This window comes from Alternaria novae-zelandiae (assembly GCF_023758075.1).
Source record: "Alternaria novae-zelandiae strain BMP 2774 chromosome Unknown scaffold_9, whole genome shotgun sequence".
Lineage (NCBI taxonomy): Eukaryota > Fungi > Ascomycota > Dothideomycetes > Pleosporales > Pleosporaceae > Alternaria > Alternaria novae-zelandiae.
In genome coordinates, this window is record NW_026056969.1 from 995,768 (window position 1) to 1,014,518 (window position 18,751).

Consider the following 18,751-nt stretch of genomic DNA (forward strand, 5'->3'; position numbering starts at 1 on the left):
CGCGCTGTGTTTGTGGCAGACGTTGTGCGTAGACAAAAGTAGTTTGAGCGTATGGAACATAACATCGCGGTATGAATCAGCTTCTGCTCTTCTCCGACTTGACCTCCAGAGCATACTTACAGCATCACGCTACGAGCAATAATTGACTAAGTGCTCAAGAATACTATGGACGCGGAAGACCCAAGCGAGCCTGGCGTTAGCAGTCGCTCTGTGCTTGCAATTGATCGACCCACCGAGAAGCTGGACATAGCGGGTCATACTCGACCCCTCGGCAGTGAGTCAGCTTGGAAGGATAGCTCACCTGCTACGAAAGGTACGACACAGTCTGCTGGGAACCTCATTAACATCACCGAGCTGTTAAGCCTCTCGTGCTTCCAGATAACCGCCACAGGAAAACCTCACTAGTGAAATCGCCTGACTTAAACGTTGGTAGCGAAGGCCCATGAAGCATACTATACTGAAATACATGCAACAAACAGAGGCATGTAGCCGAGATAGTGGTCCAGAGCTTCTGGCTTGAATGACATGTGAAGATCAGTCTTGCCGAAACCGTTGATTGATGAAAGCCGTGACCGTCTATGACTGCTCCGCTCATGAGCTCGGGAGCAGCGTACCCGACGGTAGCGCCGCGGATCTGTAATTGTCAGAGCTCTGGAGCGAATGAACCTTAATTACCCGGCAATATCTCCAGCTGCAACTGACACAGTAAGCAAGGTGCACATTGTGATAAGCAGCCAGGTATGGCAGGTCGGTAATAAAGTTGACGGATGTGGGCATGCAAGTCTTGTCGTGCGACATAGCGTGCGCGAATGGCCGCGCGCACGGAAGCGGGGCATCTCCTCCAAGCGACGGCGCTTTCCCGGGTCGATCATCACAAATAGTATATGACGGCCCCTGTGTTGACATGGGATGCCGTTCATCGCCCCTTGCTTCTGCTTCGGTCATACCTACTATGGCAGACACAAGCCAAGAGGCCGAACCTCACAGCCTTTTCACCTTTTCACATGTCGCCACTGCAGCAATCACCTACCTGATCGTCGCAAGTGCTTACCACTTCCTCACAGCACCATCACCACCATCGGACATACCATGGATGGGCTACGGCAAAGGCTGGATCGCCGACTTTCGCAACTTTACTGCACTGACGAAGAGCAAAGAATGGTTGTTGGCTGGGTACAACAAATACAGCCGCGACGGCAAGATCTTTGTGTTACCCGCGACGCTTGGCATGCAGGCTGAGATTGTCATGCCTCAAAGTCAAATGCGCTGGATGTTTGATCAACCAGATTCTGTACTGAGTGCGCATCAAGCGCATTACGATTCCCTGCAGGGCGACTATTCGTTCATCAACCCTTACATCTTGAAAGATGCTTACCATGAACATGTCCTTCACAAGAGCCTTTTTCGAAATCTCACTGCGATCATACCGGGTCTCGAAGAAGAAGTGCCACGAACGATTGCCGACATTTACGGAACAGATACAGAAAATTGGAAAAAGTTGGACGTCCTGGAGTCTTTCATGGAGATGATTCCCGTATTGACCAACCGCATGCTTCTTGGAGAGTCACTGTGTCACGAGAAGAAATTCTTAGAAGCGGTACTGAGCTACACCAAAGACGTCATTCGCAATCAGGCTATCATGTTTCTTGTCCCAAAGGCGCTGCACCCCATCGTGGGAACGGTCTTAAGTCTGCCTGTTAAGTACCACTACTGGCTGTCTTCGAAGTTCACAATACCCATGATCAAGCAACGTATCTCGGATTTCGAGAAGAAAGATGCCGGAGACCCTGAATACAAGAGTTGGAAGGAGCCGAATGACTTCATCACATGGAGCTACCGAGTTGCGCAGGCCGAGGGACGACCCGAGGAGATGCAACCCGACCGCATCGCTAAGCGCGTCTTGCCCCTCAACTTCGCCAGCATACACACGACGTCGATTACCGCCTTTGAAACCATTGTCTGCATACTAGGCTGTGAGCCAGAAGTTGTCGAACAGTTGCGCGAAGAAGCGCATCGCATTTTCCAAGAGGAGGGAAGTTGGACGAAAAATGCTCTCAGCCGTATGTACCGCATCGATTCTGCTATTCGCGAATCACAGCGTGCCTCGCCTATCGGCCTTACGTTCGTACACCGCAAGGTTGTAGCGAAGGAGGGTGTCACAACACCGGAGGGTGTGCATCTGAAGTACGGAACGCTTTTTTCATGTCCATGGGGAGCGATGGCCCTCGATACAGACATGACCGAGAACCCAGAAGAGTTCAACGCGTTCCGATACTCGCGACCGAGAGAAGAATACGAGGCGATGAGCACGGAGGAGAAACAAAACGTTGATGCGCTGAGACTGAAGCAGACGGGCCTTGTCACTACGGGTGTGAATCATCTCCCTTTCGGCCATGGAAGGCATGCTTGGTAAGTACCCTCTACTTTGATGTCAGAATCTTTGCTAACGATGATGCAGCCCTGGACGCTTCTTCGTCTCTCATGAACTCAAGATTATCTTCGCCAACTTGCTACTAAACTACGACTTTAAGCCACTTGCAGAGAAGCCTAAGAAGATGTGGGTCATCAGATACAAGGTCCCTCTGCCAGTAGAGATTGAAGTGCGTCGTAGGAAGAGCGCATGGACACCTCAGGCTACCTCATAGGAGTCGCAAGGAGTGTTTAGTAATATGCGACGAACTACCTCACACATGACACTGAAACGCTGCTATATAATTGGAGAATTTCGGATTCGTCATGTTGTAAATAGTAATTACACGCCCAAGGAGGCTAACCACATACCCAACTCAACACCCAACTGACTCGGCTGATCATACATGACCAGATGCCCTGCCGCCTCAATCTCCACCACTTCTTTGGCACCTAGCGCCTCCCGCAGCCTATGCGCATCCTCCCCAGGAATCCAGTTATCTTGCTTTCCCCAAATGATCTTCACAGGAAAACTTCGCCCCACCTCTGCATACCGCCCCTCAACCTCCTCCGTACTCCGATGCGCAGCTTGACACAACTGGCGGACGAAACCTTTCTTCCCACCTTCCGCGAGCCACGGCGCTTTGAGCATGCCCATCGTCTCAGCGTCCAATGTAGTGTGTGCAGCATTGCGAATATATGATTCAAGGATACCTTCAAAAGCCATGTCAGGTAGGTTTTCGAATGTCGCAGGGTTCTCTGCTATGCTTTTGAAGAGGGGTTGGCCGAAGGGGCCGATGGCGACGACGTCGATCAGGCAGAGACTGGAGTAGCGGCAGTCGTGTAGTAAGTTGGCACGCAGGCTCATTAGTCCGCCGTGGTCGTGAGCGACGACTTGTGGAGCTGTCTTCCATGACTCGGTCTTTTCCCAGTGTTTGAATAGGGCGGTGAAGGCTGAGGTTTGGCGAGCGAGATTGCTGTCTAGTCTCTCCACTTCGTTCTTTGGGTTGAAGGAGGCATTAGGAAGAGGTTGTTCGATAGGTGAATCTCCAAACCCAGGGTTATCGAAGAGGTAGACGCGATATTTGTGTGATAGAGCCAGTGCGAAGGGTGCCCAGACGCGGGAAGACCAAGGAGTGCCATGTATAAAGATGAGTGGTTGTGATGTTGTAGCGCCCAGCGACGTCCATTTGATATTGAAGGTATGTGTTGAGGATTCGAAGTGAAATGTGTTGTTAAGGACAGTTGGGTCGCTCGATGACGGCGTCATGTTAGTGTTAGTTTTGGAAGCCAAGTACAAGATAAGTCTTGGTTATGGTATATGATGCCATTTGCTTGTGAATGCATAGACAGGTAGATGGACAGGCTTATATACTTCCCATGTACATAATATGAACGCATCGCAACCCATTGTAGATTCACTTTCTCCTACGATTGACGCTCATTCAAGATGTGCACGTCGTATCATGATTCCTGTGCTGAACAATATGCGCTTATCATACGTCGCTTTCACAGCAAGAACAATGCTATATGTCAGCAATATACCCGCACCCCTGTGTCGTTATGGAAGGCCTAACGGAGACATGTCTTCATAGTGGCCAATCAGAGACCCGCGAGCAAATATCGCAGAATATACCGAAATGATATTTCGTTTATGTACAATCACACGGAAGACAGATGCATCCTCGACAAGTTGCTAAAATTGTAAGAAATATACATATGCTATGAGATTGTTCAGCTATACTGCTACTGCCAGTACTGAGCTCCGAGCTCATCACCGAGCTTCACACGATCGCCCTCGACGATGATCTTCTTAACCACGACCCCTACCACGTCCCATTTGCTGTTCGTCTCAACAGGCAAACCAGAGTCCCTGCGCTTACCAGTAGCATCTTCATTGCCAACCTCGCGCACGACTTCCCAATTTTTATTGCCAATGTCGACAAGCCTGGCGCGTTTGTAGCTTGCGTTGGAGACCTGGCGATGGGCGACCACGAAGCCGGCCTGGTCTTGTTCCATGATCCACTTTCTGGCCTCCTCATCTTGCCAGACTTTCTGGAGTGCGGCATCGGCATCCTTGAGTAGTCTCACACTCTGCTCGTCCGCCTCGATTGTTCCAGCCTCTGTGCCCTTGTCAAGCGGCTTCTGGAGTAGGTGCGTGCCGCCGAAGCTCTCGACGAAGTTTCCGTTCTCGGCGTTGAAGAAGATGACGTCTTTATACCTGAGGAAGTCAGTATATAATACATGAGTCGTGTACATAGACTCTGACATACCATCGTGTGCCAATGTCGTCGTAGTCGCGGTCTTCGAGGGCTTTGGATGTGTACTTTGACGTCTTGGAGACGAGCTGGCCGCAGGGAACCTTGTCGGCAGGGAGAGGCTGAGGTAGAATCGCGAGCTCGGGGATGATGGAAGGAGACAGTGGGCCGTCAAGGTAGCTGGGTCGGCGAGAGTATTTTGCTGCCATCGTGAGGAGCTGTAGCTGAAGCTGTGGCGGTAATTTGAGAGTAAGTAGAGGGCAATTGAGCAGTATGATTAGCTGGAAAGTGTCTTCGAAGCAAGCTATGTAGCTGTACCCAGATGCGGAGATGCCCTCGTGAGGGGTCAGCAAGCTTTATGTGATCTCATTGTACCACCGCTCTGGTTGGCAGGAAACCCCGCTCGCCATGACCACGATCTTCTCAGGTCACGCTCATGCTACGGTACCAATTTCTGGTACCTTCGAAATCATCCCAGTGATGATGCGACGCGTACCTGCAGCGGCAGAGTGGTGTGATGGATCAGGTGGCCATGATGAGGTCGGAGGCATGGCGTGTTGTTGTACCTGACTACTCGCGTCAAAGTGGACCCGGAAGGACGCGGCCGACCATCCCGGGCTATCTTCGTCGCACACGCACGCAGCGACATGTCAAGCATCACCATCATCAACAGAAGATGCATTGAACCAGACAATCGATGAGAAGAGAGTTTCCCTTTCTTGAGCGGAGCTAGTATTCATTTTTTTTCCATCATTATTTACAGCTTTTGGCGACCCCTATGGTGATCAGCCGCGCATTCCCCAACCATAGTAGGGACTCACGGCTTCATCGCCATAGCCTTCACGAATGCCTCCATCATCGGAGGACCCTTTGCGCTGATCCCTTGCTCAATGTCGAGATCAGGATCGGCTTTACCCATCGCGCGTCTGTAAGCTTCGCGCTCACCAATGCGACCCAGCCATGCCAAAATGCCCGGGTAGTCGGTCAAGTCCATTGGCTCAAACTTGCGCATCGTTGTGAAGCACCACCCCGTCATGGTCTCGGCAGCGGTGAACTCCTCGCCTGCAAGCCATTTGTTGTTTTGAAGACGGTTTTCGATATGGCTCAGCATCTTATCACAACGTGCGACTTGGCCCTTGTAACGAGGGTCGTCTTCGCCAACCATGCCGCGCGACATGCCCCTTCTGAACAGTCCAGACTGCAACGAGCCATTCGCGAAATGAAGCCAGTAGAGGTAGTCTGCGAAGTTCTTGTCTTGCGGCTTTAGGGCCAACCGTCCGTTGCCATACTTGTGGATGATGTAATCGGTGATGGCGCCAGATTCGGCAATCTTAACGGGGTTGGACGGATCGGTAAGGTCTTCAAGGACGGGTGAAGCACCCATAGGGTAGACCGCCTGAAGCTCAGGTGGTGACAGAAGTGGCGAGCGTTTGTACAGCTTCAACTCGTAAGGAATGTTGAGCTCCTCGAGGAGCCATGGGATGCGCTCCCCTTGGCCGATTTGGAGGTGGTGAACGATAAGTTTCGGTGATGACATTTTGTGTTGGAAGGTGTAATGAAGGCTCGTATGAAGGAATCGGAGGTCTTCAACTGCTCTTATATTCCGAATATCTTCGGTCACTCGGTGATCGACGTATCCGGCGAGGACCTAGGTAGTAAGAGTAGCAAGCTCCGCTGACTCTGATTCGGCGACTTGCAGCTCAGATAGTGGAGGCTGTGGATTGTGAACTCCATTGCGCTTCGCAAACGTCGCGATTTATGTCGGATCGGAATTCAGGCATCCGCAATTTGGGTTGTCGAGATTTACGCCCTGGATCCACCAAAGTTGTAGGTCGACGGTGTGCTGACAAAATCTCAGTCACGTGTTGCTCGGCCGATCTCCGGAGCACCAACGCTGATTCGCCAGGCACAAACTCGGAGAGATTCATCACACACCAAAGGGGACTTTTCGGATGTATCGCGATGTCAGCACTACAGTTCTAGACATATGAGGAACCGGTCTTTGTTAACCCCGACATTCCGTGTCCCGTTTGCTCGATGAAGTTGAACAGGCATCGGCTTTTGCGCGACGATCTCAAACAAGAAGGCGCGCACAATGTGCCATAAGCAGAGATATTACGATCTATCTGTACTATCACAACACCACCCCTTCAGGAATGAGCGCGTCATCTGGAACACTCTCCCAATCCTCGTACACCTCCCCCAGCCGATCCCGCAGTGTCCTGTCGACCTTCTTCCGATACAGGCTGACAACACGAACAATCGCATGCTCCTTCTCATAAGCCGTCTTGACATGCGATCCCTTATACCTGAAAGTTTCGAAGATGTCTTGATCCCACTCAGTCTGATCGCGACCAATGCGTCCATAGCTGCCTGTGTACCCGAGGTTGTACTCAATCGCTCTGCATAGCATATCGATGACTGCTTCAACAAGCTCGGCGTCGGAGAGTGTTGCGAAGTTACTCTCCAAAGCGTCGTCATCACCCATTTCCTCACAACGGCGAAGGTATTCAACAGAGAGCGACTTCCAAGCTTCGTGGTCGATACGGTACAACGCCACAACCTGACGGACAGAGTACATGTAGTCTCCGAACGGTCCCTTGCAATCTTGACGATCAGATAACCCGGTTAAGCAGCCCCAGAGCGAAAAGCCGTCCAGCCAGTGCAGTTCAACCAGTCTCTTTACATGGACAAACTTCTTCGCATGTAGGCCGTCATCAGTCTCCTCCTTCTCCTTGTCGAATTCAATGTGTAGTCTTGAAGGTGGAATTTCAACCGCGTTTTCACCCTTGGTGAATGCCTGATAGAATCGCAGGAACGGGAAGAAGTCCAGGTTCCGGACTGTCCATTTGATCCACAACCCTTCTCTCACCGTGGAGTAGTAGAGGAACAGGGTTTCGGAGAAGATCGCACGATCGACATAGGAAAGCATCGGAAGGTCGTCGACTAGGTTGCCTCTGACATCGATCTCCAGGACACCTTTCTTCGTTGTCCTGTTGCCCGACCTGAATATGCCTTGGTCGTGGTTGTTTTGGTCATCTGTCACCCTCTTTGATGGCAAGGTATACATGTTGTGCTCCAGTTTGTACAGGTAGAAAGCTTCATGGGCGCCAACTGTGAGTCCGTCCCTCGAACGAATTGCGAGCTTAAGTTTTCTCTCTACAATCTTTTCGAGCGCAACTTTTCGAGCGGCATCTTGCTTCCTATGTTCTCTGGTCGGCTTTCGCGCGCGGATGTCTTTTACGCGCTTTTGCCGTATGTTGTGGTCTAAGAAGCTCTTGCTTCCCATTGATCCTCGATAAACCCGCGTCCTCTTCGTCATATCAGGGTTTCTTGTCGTCTTCTCGTTGTCCAGGCAGATGTCGTATATCATGTTGCGAAGCTCACCGGGTAGATCTAAGAACTGGAAGAACGGCTGCCTCTTTCTTCTGAGATTGTAATTCTTGACGGTCATTCCTTGCTTCTGCCGAAACTCCACCAAAACTTGGGACCACAATATCTTCGCACTGGCTACGTCTGATCGACGCTGTTGTTGAGTTTCTGTTAACGTAGTCGCGGACCATGGTCTCTTAAGCTCCTCTAGCGCGGCATCGCAGGGTATGACTGCCTGTGTAGACATGATGGCGAGAGCTTCTGTGATCATTCTCATAATATCAGACAAAGTGTGGGCATATAAACCGCTGCATGGCTTGTTTGCTGTTACTCTTCGATAACAAGCGTGATAGTGCTCGCAACCTGTAGTTCTTTCAAGAATACGCCTGCACGATCTCCTCAGCATCGCAAAGAACCGAATGCGGTTTCAAGGCAGTGATTTTTTTGCGCGGCGGCAATGAACAGGCAGGATTGAAGTTCCGTATAAAGCGCTACCGGCGGAGGCGTGAAGCCTGGCAACACGATACGAACACGTAGTGACCACTTTCCCAGCATCAAGGCGGTTCGAATTATACCATGTCTATATACTAAAAACAACTGTGAACTCCCAGTTCCATTGCTAACATGCAGTATGCATAAGCGCAAATTCGAAACCATGCATCCTTGCAACTACGTTTATCGTCTCCGTATGCTCCACGCATTTTGGACAAGGCCGTGCACTGACAAATATCTCCACTACCAGCCGATTACCGTGCCCGTAAAGCGTTTCTGTAGGCTGATGCTCTGTAAATTGGACCAATGTCATGCTATTGCTGTTTCGAAAATCTTCCACGTATAGAGCCATGAGCTGTGGCTCAACGTGCTGGGAATATGTTGACTTGTGACGAGACCGCAAAAGTTTGAGTAACTGAAAAGCTTTTGCCGAGTAATCCTCTCCTGAGATGTAGCCATCTTGGGTGTCATGAGCTTTCCCGTTTTTGGCGAAGAAATGTTTTTCGTTTATCTTCATGTACGCCATCGTTGCGTCCTTCCACACAGGCTCGACATCGAAAGTCATCGTGAAATCGAATCTGAACCAAGAGGGGTTGATAGACATCCTTCTTTTCCTAAATTGGGGCTTTTGACCAGCTCTGTCGACGTTGCTTCGGCTCGGTGGTCGAAACTTTGCGTAGACATCGTTCATGTCGGTCTGGGCGTTCATTAACTTCGAGTGCTCTCTTACGAGCTCCCCTTCCTTCTTTCTTAGCTCCCTTCTTGTCTTTTCCAGATCAGCCAGGTGGCGTTTAGCCAAGTCTTCCGCAGCCTTCAGCTTTGCCTGGGTTTCCTTCAAGATGTCTGCATCAAGTCTGTCTTTGCCATCTTCAATACGCTTCTGCATGTCCACATGTCGAGTAGATCTGGGCACATTCTTTCCGTTGTCAACGGGTTTCAACAACTTTACGATGCGGATCCGTAGTTTCCCATCCAGAAGTGTTTGCACATTTTTGCCATGAGCACATCGGTTTTTTCTCTCGGTTGCGAGTTTACTGTCCGTCCCAGCCAGTTCAATGGCACTAAGTCCGAAGTTGTCTTCCAAGCTTGCGTTGACGGGAACGCCTCGCTTCCATTTCAGCAGAGCTTTGACTGCTGCTAGTCCTCCCCATAGTGCTGCTTCCATCAAGGCAGTCCGACCTTTTTTGTTCTTGGCGTTGATATCGGCACCCGCTTCCAGCAGGACAGGAATGATTGTCGCGCATGCCACATCTTTATGAGCCACAGCCGCAACAATTATCAAGGCGGTGTTGTCGTCCTCGCCCCTGGCATTGACGAAGTGCGAGACATCTTGAGGCTCCAAGTTCCTCAGGATCGACTTGACATCAACAGAACGTCCTTGCTGGCATGCTTGCCACGCCATGATTTTCCAGTCCGCTGGCTCAGCATTCATCGTGCTTGTTTGCACGATATCGGTTATAGCATTGTTTTCTCTCGCGTCGTTGACGTTCAGTCGCGCGAGATCGACGATAGGAGGCTCCATGACGTTGGTCCTACTCATTGTATTTGTTAATGGTCGCAAAGAGGTGAGTTTCTGTCAATTCTCTCGCAATATTTGAATGCAGACAAACCCCGCTTCAGCCTTGTCTCCTCTCCGCGGTAGGCAACCTCGTCGGCCAGTAGGGACCGTTGTATGCATGTCAGACTTCGCACGACCTTGAATCAGCCATGTTATTGGTTTTGCGTAGTCTGCATACTTCAAGTATCATGCTGCAGAGATATCTTCGGTTCACCGGTCGTTGGCTGCTTCGATTCGATCACATTGCTGGATTCTCACCTGTATCGCTTACAGGAGATGCGCACATGTAACGTGGACGAATGGGAAGAGGAGCGTATCCTGTTTTCGCATATTGGAAGAACATTGAAGGTCGCTCGTATGGACGCCGCCCGTGAATATGAGTTCGTCGCTAGCGCCGGAGTGGCGATGGCCCCACCAACGCCTTGCTTCGGTCGCGCTTCAATCGCTGCAGGGTAGCAACGACCTCTTGTATCACAAACCCCACAACATGGCGCGAGGCAAGCTCATAGTTTTCGAAGGCCTAGATCGAGCAGGCAAGTCAACGCAATGTCAAATGCTCGTTGATGACCTGCAAAATGACGGGATCAAGGTGCGGCATATGCGGTTTCCTGGTACGTGCACACAGACGGGGAGCCATTCGCTGGCGCGCGAATGCACGTTTGATGGGATAGAGCCGAACGCTGATGTAGTATCTAGATAGGACGACACCGATCGGCCAGATGATCAACAGCTACCTGAGTGGCCAGAGCGACCAAGACGACCATGTCATACATCTCTTGTTCTCTGCGAACCGGTGGGAAGCAGTGTAAGCCAAACACACCCATCTACATATCAACCTCAATGTCTTAATGTATGACCCAGACCATCCATCCAAGCCGACCTCGAAGCCGGAACGACCATCGTCGTAGACCGCTACTACTACAGCGGCTGCGTATACTCCGCTGCCAAGCAGAACCCCAGCATGAGCCTCGAATGGTGCCGCAAACCTGAAGTCGGGCTTCCACGTCCTGACTTGTGTCTCTTCCTTGACATCTCTGCTGACGACGCTGCGAAACGAGGTGGCTATGGTACTGAGAAGTATGAGAGGAAGGATATGCAGGATCGTGTGCGCGAGCTGTTCGAGACGATGATGCAGAAGAAGGAGGGCGAGGACTTTGTGCGCATCGATGCGGGCGAGAGTATGACGGATGTGGCGGCGAAGATTAGACAGGAGGTTGATAGGTGTATTGAGCGGGTTGCAAAGGGCCAGCTGCCACTGGGAACGGTGGAAGGGTGGTAGATGTTGCCGTCCAGGATTGAAACACGATCACTTGTCCTCGTCATCGTTCACGTTCTCCCCCCATGTCTCATCGAGATCTTCGTCCAGGTCAACCTCGAGTTCGTCAATGTCTGGAAACTCTTCCGCATCCTCTTCGACTGTTCCATCCGACTTCTTCTTCCGCTTTGTTTTGAACATTACTTTCAGCTCTTCTTCGCCATACATGCGTAGACTGAGCTCTGTCATCAGGTCTGACCATCTTAGCGAAGTATGGCAGCTCGGACATGTCCCTTGGATTGGAATGAGCGCATCTGCATTGCTTTCCTCTGCAAGAAACCTCTGCGACATACAAGCCATATGCGATACTGCGCGGCACGTTTCTACCGGGCAGACCAGCGCAAGCGAGTCCTCAGCACTCGTGTCTAATTTGCAAACAACACAGGTTCGTTGTTGGCCATCTCCCAGAATGATCTTTGACTTCTCGACATGTGCCTTGCAATCCTCGTACGCTACGGGGATCGCTCGTATTATTTCTGGAATGAAGTGCGTGCGCATCTCGCTCTGCACATCCGGTGCAAGTTTGGGCAACTCAGCCGGCGTCACTCTGATGGTAACGTCCTTTCGTAACTTCGTCTTCATTTTAGAGATATGTTTCTCCCATTGCGCGAACACGTCCTGGGCGAAGAAACGGATGTTCAGCGGCCATCGGCTGAAACTCCCGACACCTAACAGATGATGCAGGTTCTTCAGCCGCGCTTCCAGTGACATTGGTGGTCGCGGTCTTTTGACTGGTGATGGGTTCTTTCTGCCTTTTTGAAGCTCCTCCAGCCTCGCGTCGCGCACCTCTCGCTCTATGTGTCGGGTGGCGTGCGTGTTTTGCCACGCCCATTCGAACTGCAACGCGGCGGCTCTGGAGGGGAAGCCAGTAACGATGCACGTCATCTCCCACGGCCGCTTCCCCTGCATCGATGTACGCTTCGCGCCGCCCTTGCTTGAGCCATTGTGCTGGCCTAGACGACGCGCCGGATTGGGGGTGCTGCCGATGTAGAAGGCTTTTCGGTTTTTGGAGCGGAGCAGGTAGCAGCAGTAGAAGGCTGGGATGGGCCGGCTTTCGATTTTGACAGAGTCGGCCATGATTGAGTTCATGACAAAGATGAAGTCGTGATGTTATTGTTGATCGCATCCCAAAGCGTGCAGCCGCCAGTTAGGGCTGACGGGATGGTGCAGATGGAGTGTGTCGTGATTGGTGGGCTGGGGTGCTTCCCGAAGAGACAACCTTGCTACCGACCTCACCTGCAGCAGTTCAGGCGTCGAGGTGAATTTAACTCAGAGATAGAAAGACCGCGACAGTATATGATAGGAATGCGCAATGCTGCTACTGTTACGCTTGTTGTTTCGAGATCCGGTATGGTGATGCAAACAAGTGGCGAAGATGGCCATGCATGTGTTCACAGTGGAAAGTAAGAAGAAGTAAGTCGCAATGGAGAGCATCTGAGTCAGATCAATATGTGCTTGTTCTGGGAGCCAATGTAGTTCGCTGGTCGTCATCATGGTAGAATGCGGCGCAAAAGAAAGGCCGAGGAGGTGAGGTCGGCAGCCTTGCGTGCAGTCGCCAGATCGGCACGACGTAGCTCTCAGACTTCACCACACGACCGCAGTCCAAGGTGGCATCTCGATGCCGCATCAATGCGACGAATGTATTGACTTGAAATGCTCTATATGTCTCCATCGATGTGACGCACAGAGTCGAAGCGTCGTGCATAATATTAGCCGTGCCCTGCTGCACCAAGCTTCGATGTTCTGGGTTCGGTACCAGGTTGGGCGGGCGTGATATGCATCCGCCGTTAGCGGGAATCTCGCACCCTTCAGCGGACCCATCCATCCTCTCCATATCTCCTCCACCTCGCCTCGCCAACCTCGCTGTGCACGTGCTGCCACAACCACGACGGTCGCTAACAGACAAGCCTCTAGTCGCACTGGTATTCGCCTCTGTTACGAGTGAATTGCACAGTCCAAGCGGCCGAAAGCGGTCGCCTGCCGCTGTAGAGGCCCCATGCCTACGCCTATATCTCTTCGATAGCGCCCACCACCGACCGAATCACGCCCGACGACAATCGCTATACCTTCCATACCATCTCGTATCTCGTTACGAGGCTGCCATTAGGGCTGCACGCAGCGACAGCGCTTGATGCATGAGCACGAAGACTATGGTCGATTTCATGCCCCCCGGCGGGCCCCCAACGGGCGCCACTATGACTACCTTTCGAGTTGCCACGGACAGTGGAACACCGGACGCAGCAGCTGGCGCATCAAAATCTAGAATGGGTGGTGCTGCGGCGCCTGCAACGAATGGTGCGCAGCCGAGTGCGGCCAGCACGATTCCTCTGAGCGCGCGCAAGGCAGCGCCGCTGGATCTCGCTACCGTGGAGCGCAGAGGACATGGAGCGCCAAACCACCTGCCACCCAAACAGAACCGTCTTTTTGGCCTGCGCGAATCTCCCACATATCGACCGACAGCCGAGCAGTTCAAGGACCCGGTGGCATACATCCAAAGCATTCGCGAAGAAGGGCAAAAGTACGGCATCGTCAAGATTGTCCCACCAGACAGCTGGAAGCCACCATTCGCTATCGATACTGAGCGCTTCCACTTCCGCACACGACGACAGGAACTCAACTCGGTTGAAGGTGGCACGCGTGCCAACTTGAACTATCTCGATCAGCTCGCCAAATTCCACAAGCAACACGGCCACAGCCTCACTCGATTTCCGAGCGTGGACAAACGCCCCTTGGATCTCTACAAGCTCAAGAAGGCCGTTGAGAAGAGAGGTGGATTCGAACGTGTTTGCAAGCAGAAGAAATGGGCTGAAATCGGACGCGACCTTGGCTACAGCGGCAAGATAATGTCTTCACTGTCGACATCGCTCAAAAACTCGTATCAGAAGTGGCTACACCCATACGAGGAGTATCTGCGACTCGTCAAACCTGGTGTGCAGCAGATGCTGGAGTACGAGCATGGCGGACCCTTCACACCGTCACCAGCCCATTCGCCCATAAAGAAATCGCTACAGGGTACGCCTGTCGCCAATGCTGCCGAGTCACCGGCTATGCGAGCCTCAGCAGCGCTGAACGCGACACTGCAGAGTGACTCTGTGCCTACTCCACCACCAGAGCTCTCACGGCCTGCCATGCAGGGGGGCTTCACGCCGGTGAACTCGGGAGGCTTCACAGCGGTCAATGCGAACTCAGCACAAAAGCCGTCTACGCAACCCTCTACACCTAGTGCTTTTACTGTGGCCAACCCACCGAGCGCTTTACATCGAGATGTGCTGGAATCGCGCACGTCGACACCTTTGCGCAATGCTGGCAGTCCCATGCTCTCAGCTGACAACACCCCGGACTTCAGACCGCCCGGAGCCAGCCTGACCCCGCTAGCCAATGGGCAGCATTTCAACCAGCTGAAGCGAACCTTTTCCCAGGACCCGGAGAGCAGTGCAAACGACGATGTGGATGAAGCAAACGGCCGACGTAGCAAGCGGCTCAAGAAGGACGCCCCCCCTACCGTTGCGGGCTCACACATGACTCAGCCTCGTCAGTCGACCCCCAGTCGGACTTTCCCACGCGTTCGATCAGCCGACGATAGACCTGGTGACCGATGCGAGACTTGCGGTACCGACAACGACCCTCAGAATATCCTACTTTGCGACAGCTGCGACGCTGGTTACCATGGTTCTTGCTTGGACCCACCCATCAAGGCTATCCCTGCATACGACTGGCACTGCCCTAGATGTCTCGTAGGCACAGGCGAGTTTGGATTTGAAGAAGGGGGCATTTACTCGCTCAAGCAGTTCCAGGAACGAGCCCAGCTATTCAAGCAGAACCACTTCGTCGGCAAGACGGCCTTTGATCCGGTCACCAATTTGCCAAAACCAGTTACTGAAGATGATGTAGAACGTGAGTTCTGGCATTCTGTTGCGAACGTTACGGAGACAGTCGAAGTAGAGTATGGAGCAGACATACATTCCACCACACACGGAAGTGGCTTCCCAACTATAGAGAAGAACCCACGCGACCCCTACTCGACCGATCCATGGAACTTGACTGTACTGCCCTATGCACCAGATTCGCTTTTCCGCCATATCAAGTCCGACATCTCAGGTATGACCGTACCCTGGTTATACGTGGGCATGGTATTCTCGACCTTTTGCTGGCATGCGGAGGACCACTACACGTATTCAGCAAATTATCAACATTTTGGCGCTACCAAGACATGGTACGGCGTACCAGCCGAGGACACCGAAAAGTTTGAGCAAGCCATGCGTGAAGCTGTACCAGAACTGTTTGAGAGCCAGCCAGATCTCTTGTTCCAGCTCGTGACGCTGTTGACTCCCGAGCAACTCTTGAAGGCTGGTGTTAGAGTCTATGCGATCGACCAACGTGCTGGGGAGTTTGTAATAACCTTCCCAGAAGCCTATCATGCCGGGTTCAATCATGGCTTCAATTTGAACGAAGCTGTAAACTTCGCGCCGAGCGACTGGGAGCCATTTGGAGAGCACGGAGTTCAACGCCTTCAGGATTACCGCCGTCAACCATGCTTCTCTCACGACGAGCTACTGCTGGCAGCAGCATCACGCAAGGACACAACCATCAAGACTGCCAAGTGGCTTGCCCCTGCGATGGAGCGAATGCTTGCCAGAGAGTCACGGATACGCGATGAATTCCTGGACAAACACAAAGCTGCGAGAGCGCATACTTGCAAAGTTGACGGTACTGGCAATGCCGGGGGCTCCTGCGAACTCGACTTTATCATCGATGATGCCGACATGCATGAGGATGAATTGATTTGTGCTTTCTGCAAATCATATGGCTATCTGTCTCGCTTCTACTGCAAGAAGACTAAGAAGGTTTTGTGTCTACAGCACGCTGGGTGGTTTGAATGTTGTCAAGACTCCCCGGAAGCTGAGCGTTACTCCGGAGCCAAGCTCCAACACAAGCTCGTATACCGCATGCAGGAGGCCGATCTTGATGCGCTGGTACAAAAGATTGTCGACAAAGCAAGCACACCCGAAGTCTGGGAGGCAAAGATAGAGGCTTTGCTTTCCGAGGGGCCTCGACCTCAATTGAAGTCCCTACGTGCGCTCCTGCACGAAGGCGAGAAGATCGACTGGGACTTGAACGGTCTCCAGGATCTAAAAGATTTCGTCGAGAAATGCCAGGAAGTTGCTGATGAAGCTACCTCTTACACCACTCGGAAGCAACAAGCCCGTCGAAAGGCAGAACGTCCGGGAAGAGGACGGCCAAGCAAGTCGGCTGTTGCCGAGGCAGACGAGAAAGATCGCGAATATCGCAATGTGGAGAACATACAAAAGCTTCTCAATCAGGCAAAAGATCTAGGGTTCGATAGCCCGGAAATAACTACGCTCCGAGAACGCGCTGAAAGCATTGTCGAATTCCAGACCAGAGCACGCACCGCTTTACGCGAGCGCACTTCCGAGCAAAGCATTGCACGGCTAGACGAGCTCCTGGAAGAAGGCAAGGGTTTCAACGTCGATCTACCTGAGCTTGAATCTCTCGAAAAGGTCGTCCAGCAGTTGAAGTGGCTCCAAGAGGCACAGGACTTCAAGGTAAAGCCTGCGCCGACGCTCCAAGAAGTTGGCGAACTCATCAAGAACGGCATTGAAGTCGGCATGCCAGAGCATCATCCCGACCTTCGCTTCTTGCAAGAGAAGAAAGACCAAGGTGAGTTCTGGGAGAAGAAGGCGAAGGAGCTCATGGAAGTGGAGAACGTGCATTATCAGCAACTCGACGCCTTCTCCAAGCAAGCAACCAATCTGCCGGTAACACCAGAGACCCGAGCCGCGATGGACGCCATATTGAAGAAGCAACGAGATGCACAAGAGCTGATCATGTCTCTGTACGAGCGAAGCAAGAATCAGGACTTCTCACAACGGCCAAAATACATGGAGGTCCGCAACGCCATGGAGTCTTTGAATGCGCTGAATGGAAAGCCCAATGGCACGAACGACCTTGAGAAGGAGCAGAAGCGACATGAAGATTGGATGAGGCGAGGAAAGAAGCTCTTTGGCAAAGCCAACGCGCCCTTGCATATCCTACACGCGCACATGAAACAGGTCGATGAGCGTAATCGATCCTGCTTCGATTTGGGAGACCAGCCTCGAATGCCCGTAGAGCCCGCGTCCCGTGAACAGAGCCCGGCCGACGGAGAAGAGGAGGACGGCCCCTTGTCCAGTCGAGACGTTTTCTGTATCTGTCGGAAACCAGAAGCTGGTATGATGATTGAGTGTGAATTGTGTCACGAATGGTAAGATGACTTGTTCTACATCAAGAATCTAAGCACTAACAATGGTAGGTATCACGGCAAGTGCCTGAAGATCGCTCGCGGAAAAGTCAAAGAGGACGACAAGTACACATGTCCCATCTGCGATTATCGTGTCAAGATTCCTCGCGATGCGACCCGCCCAAAACTCGAGGACCTCCAGCTTTGGCAGGACGAGGTCCCCGGTTTGCCATTCCAACCTGAGGAAGAGGAAACACTGGACTCGCTGATCGAGCACGGTACCAGGTTCCGGGAGTATGTCGCGCGTTACATCAACCCATTGATGTCAAGCCCCGATGAACTTACTACTCAACGATTCTACCTACGGAAGCTTGAGGGTGCTGAGATTCTTCTCTCGAACGAGATTAACTTTTTCCGCCAAGAACTACACAAATGGGCACCAGTGGCCCCGACACCGCCGCCTATCCTGCAAGTGTCTCTCTCTACACGTAAGCCGCGGCCGACGAAGCAGCAGAAGCTCATGAGCCAGTTGGGCATTACCAATCCGGACGACCTCCCGCAGCACCTCAAAACCAAAACCCATCAATTCAAGCGCAAGGATGGAGAGAAGCCACCGAGCAACCCGTCCGGCGCTGCTGAGCAGTCGCATACTCCTCCTGGTGAGCCTCGTCAAGGTCAACCTGAGGGTGAAAGCAGCGAGTACTTCAACACTACCACGACGTCTACATTCAACAACTCGCCCACATTTGCTACGAGTGCTCCACTGAATTTCAGCGGCTCTTCATCGATTGCGCCTCTCGACCCAGGTCTTTTCGAGAGTTCAGGGCCCGCAGCTCCAACTAGTCCCATGCAAGACCCCTTCAAGAGCTCAAATAGTGGACATGAGATGTTTGGCGAAGCGATGGAAATGGGTGGCGGTCAGGCAGAAGAGGCACTGGCTGTCACCGAAGGCAACAACTACATGGACTAGAAGTCTGACGGCTATACGCCACGGACGCCAGAATTATGGTGCATAATTTCTCAATAGCATCCTAGGGGCGTACGGCAAGGATCGTTGTACAATACGGTTCATCATTGTTTGAGTCGGGGTTCTACGACTGTTGTTTTTA

General features: G+C 52.2%; 8 protein-coding genes across 8 annotated transcripts; 3 read left to right on the plus strand and 5 right to left on the minus strand.

Moving 5' to 3' along the window:
• Positions 1-952: 952 nt before the first annotated feature.
• Positions 953-2,645, plus strand: J4E88_005215 (uncharacterized protein; the record flags this gene model as incomplete). The annotated part of the gene is made up of 2 exons (XM_049398855.1): positions 953-2,409; positions 2,459-2,645. The coding sequence occupies 2 exons, from the start codon at positions 953-955 to the stop codon at positions 2,643-2,645; spliced, it is 1,644 nt and encodes a 547-aa protein (XP_049255535.1).
• Positions 2,646-2,752: 107 nt separating this feature from the next.
• On the minus strand, positions 2,753-3,679 carry J4E88_005216 (uncharacterized protein; the record flags this gene model as incomplete). The annotated part of the gene is made up of 1 exon (XM_049398856.1): positions 2,753-3,679. The coding sequence occupies one exon, from the start codon at positions 3,677-3,679 to the stop codon at positions 2,753-2,755; it is 927 nt and encodes a 308-aa protein (XP_049255536.1).
• A 476-nt stretch (positions 3,680-4,155) lies between these two features.
• J4E88_005217 (uncharacterized protein) lies at positions 4,156-4,876 on the minus strand (the record flags this gene model as incomplete). Its single annotated transcript, XM_049398857.1, has 2 exons — positions 4,156-4,630; positions 4,683-4,876. The coding sequence occupies 2 exons, from the start codon at positions 4,874-4,876 to the stop codon at positions 4,156-4,158; spliced, it is 669 nt and encodes a 222-aa protein (XP_049255537.1).
• Positions 4,877-5,484: 608 nt separating this feature from the next.
• Positions 5,485-6,204, minus strand: J4E88_005218 (uncharacterized protein; the record flags this gene model as incomplete). Its single annotated transcript, XM_049398858.1, has 1 exon — positions 5,485-6,204. The coding sequence occupies one exon, from the start codon at positions 6,202-6,204 to the stop codon at positions 5,485-5,487; it is 720 nt and encodes a 239-aa protein (XP_049255538.1).
• A 597-nt stretch (positions 6,205-6,801) lies between these two features.
• Positions 6,802-10,071, minus strand: J4E88_005219 (uncharacterized protein; the record flags this gene model as incomplete). Its single annotated transcript, XM_049398859.1, has 2 exons — positions 6,802-8,300; positions 9,165-10,071. The coding sequence occupies 2 exons, from the start codon at positions 10,069-10,071 to the stop codon at positions 6,802-6,804; spliced, it is 2,406 nt and encodes an 801-aa protein (XP_049255539.1).
• A 505-nt stretch (positions 10,072-10,576) lies between these two features.
• On the plus strand, positions 10,577-11,368 carry J4E88_005220 (uncharacterized protein; the record flags this gene model as incomplete). Its single annotated transcript, XM_049398860.1, has 3 exons — positions 10,577-10,700; positions 10,786-10,894; positions 10,951-11,368. 3 exons carry the CDS (start codon positions 10,577-10,579, stop codon positions 11,366-11,368), a joined length of 651 nt encoding a protein of 216 aa, XP_049255540.1.
• A 27-nt stretch (positions 11,369-11,395) lies between these two features.
• On the minus strand, positions 11,396-12,493 carry SLX1 (Slx4p interacting protein; the record flags this gene model as incomplete). Its single annotated transcript, XM_049398861.1, has 1 exon — positions 11,396-12,493. The coding sequence occupies one exon, from the start codon at positions 12,491-12,493 to the stop codon at positions 11,396-11,398; it is 1,098 nt and encodes a 365-aa protein (XP_049255541.1).
• A 1,106-nt stretch (positions 12,494-13,599) lies between these two features.
• On the plus strand, positions 13,600-18,612 carry J4E88_005222 (uncharacterized protein; the record flags this gene model as incomplete). The annotated part of the gene is made up of 2 exons (XM_049398862.1): positions 13,600-17,666; positions 17,715-18,612. The coding sequence occupies 2 exons, from the start codon at positions 13,600-13,602 to the stop codon at positions 18,610-18,612; spliced, it is 4,965 nt and encodes a 1,654-aa protein (XP_049255542.1).
• Positions 18,613-18,751: the final 139 nt, after the last annotated feature.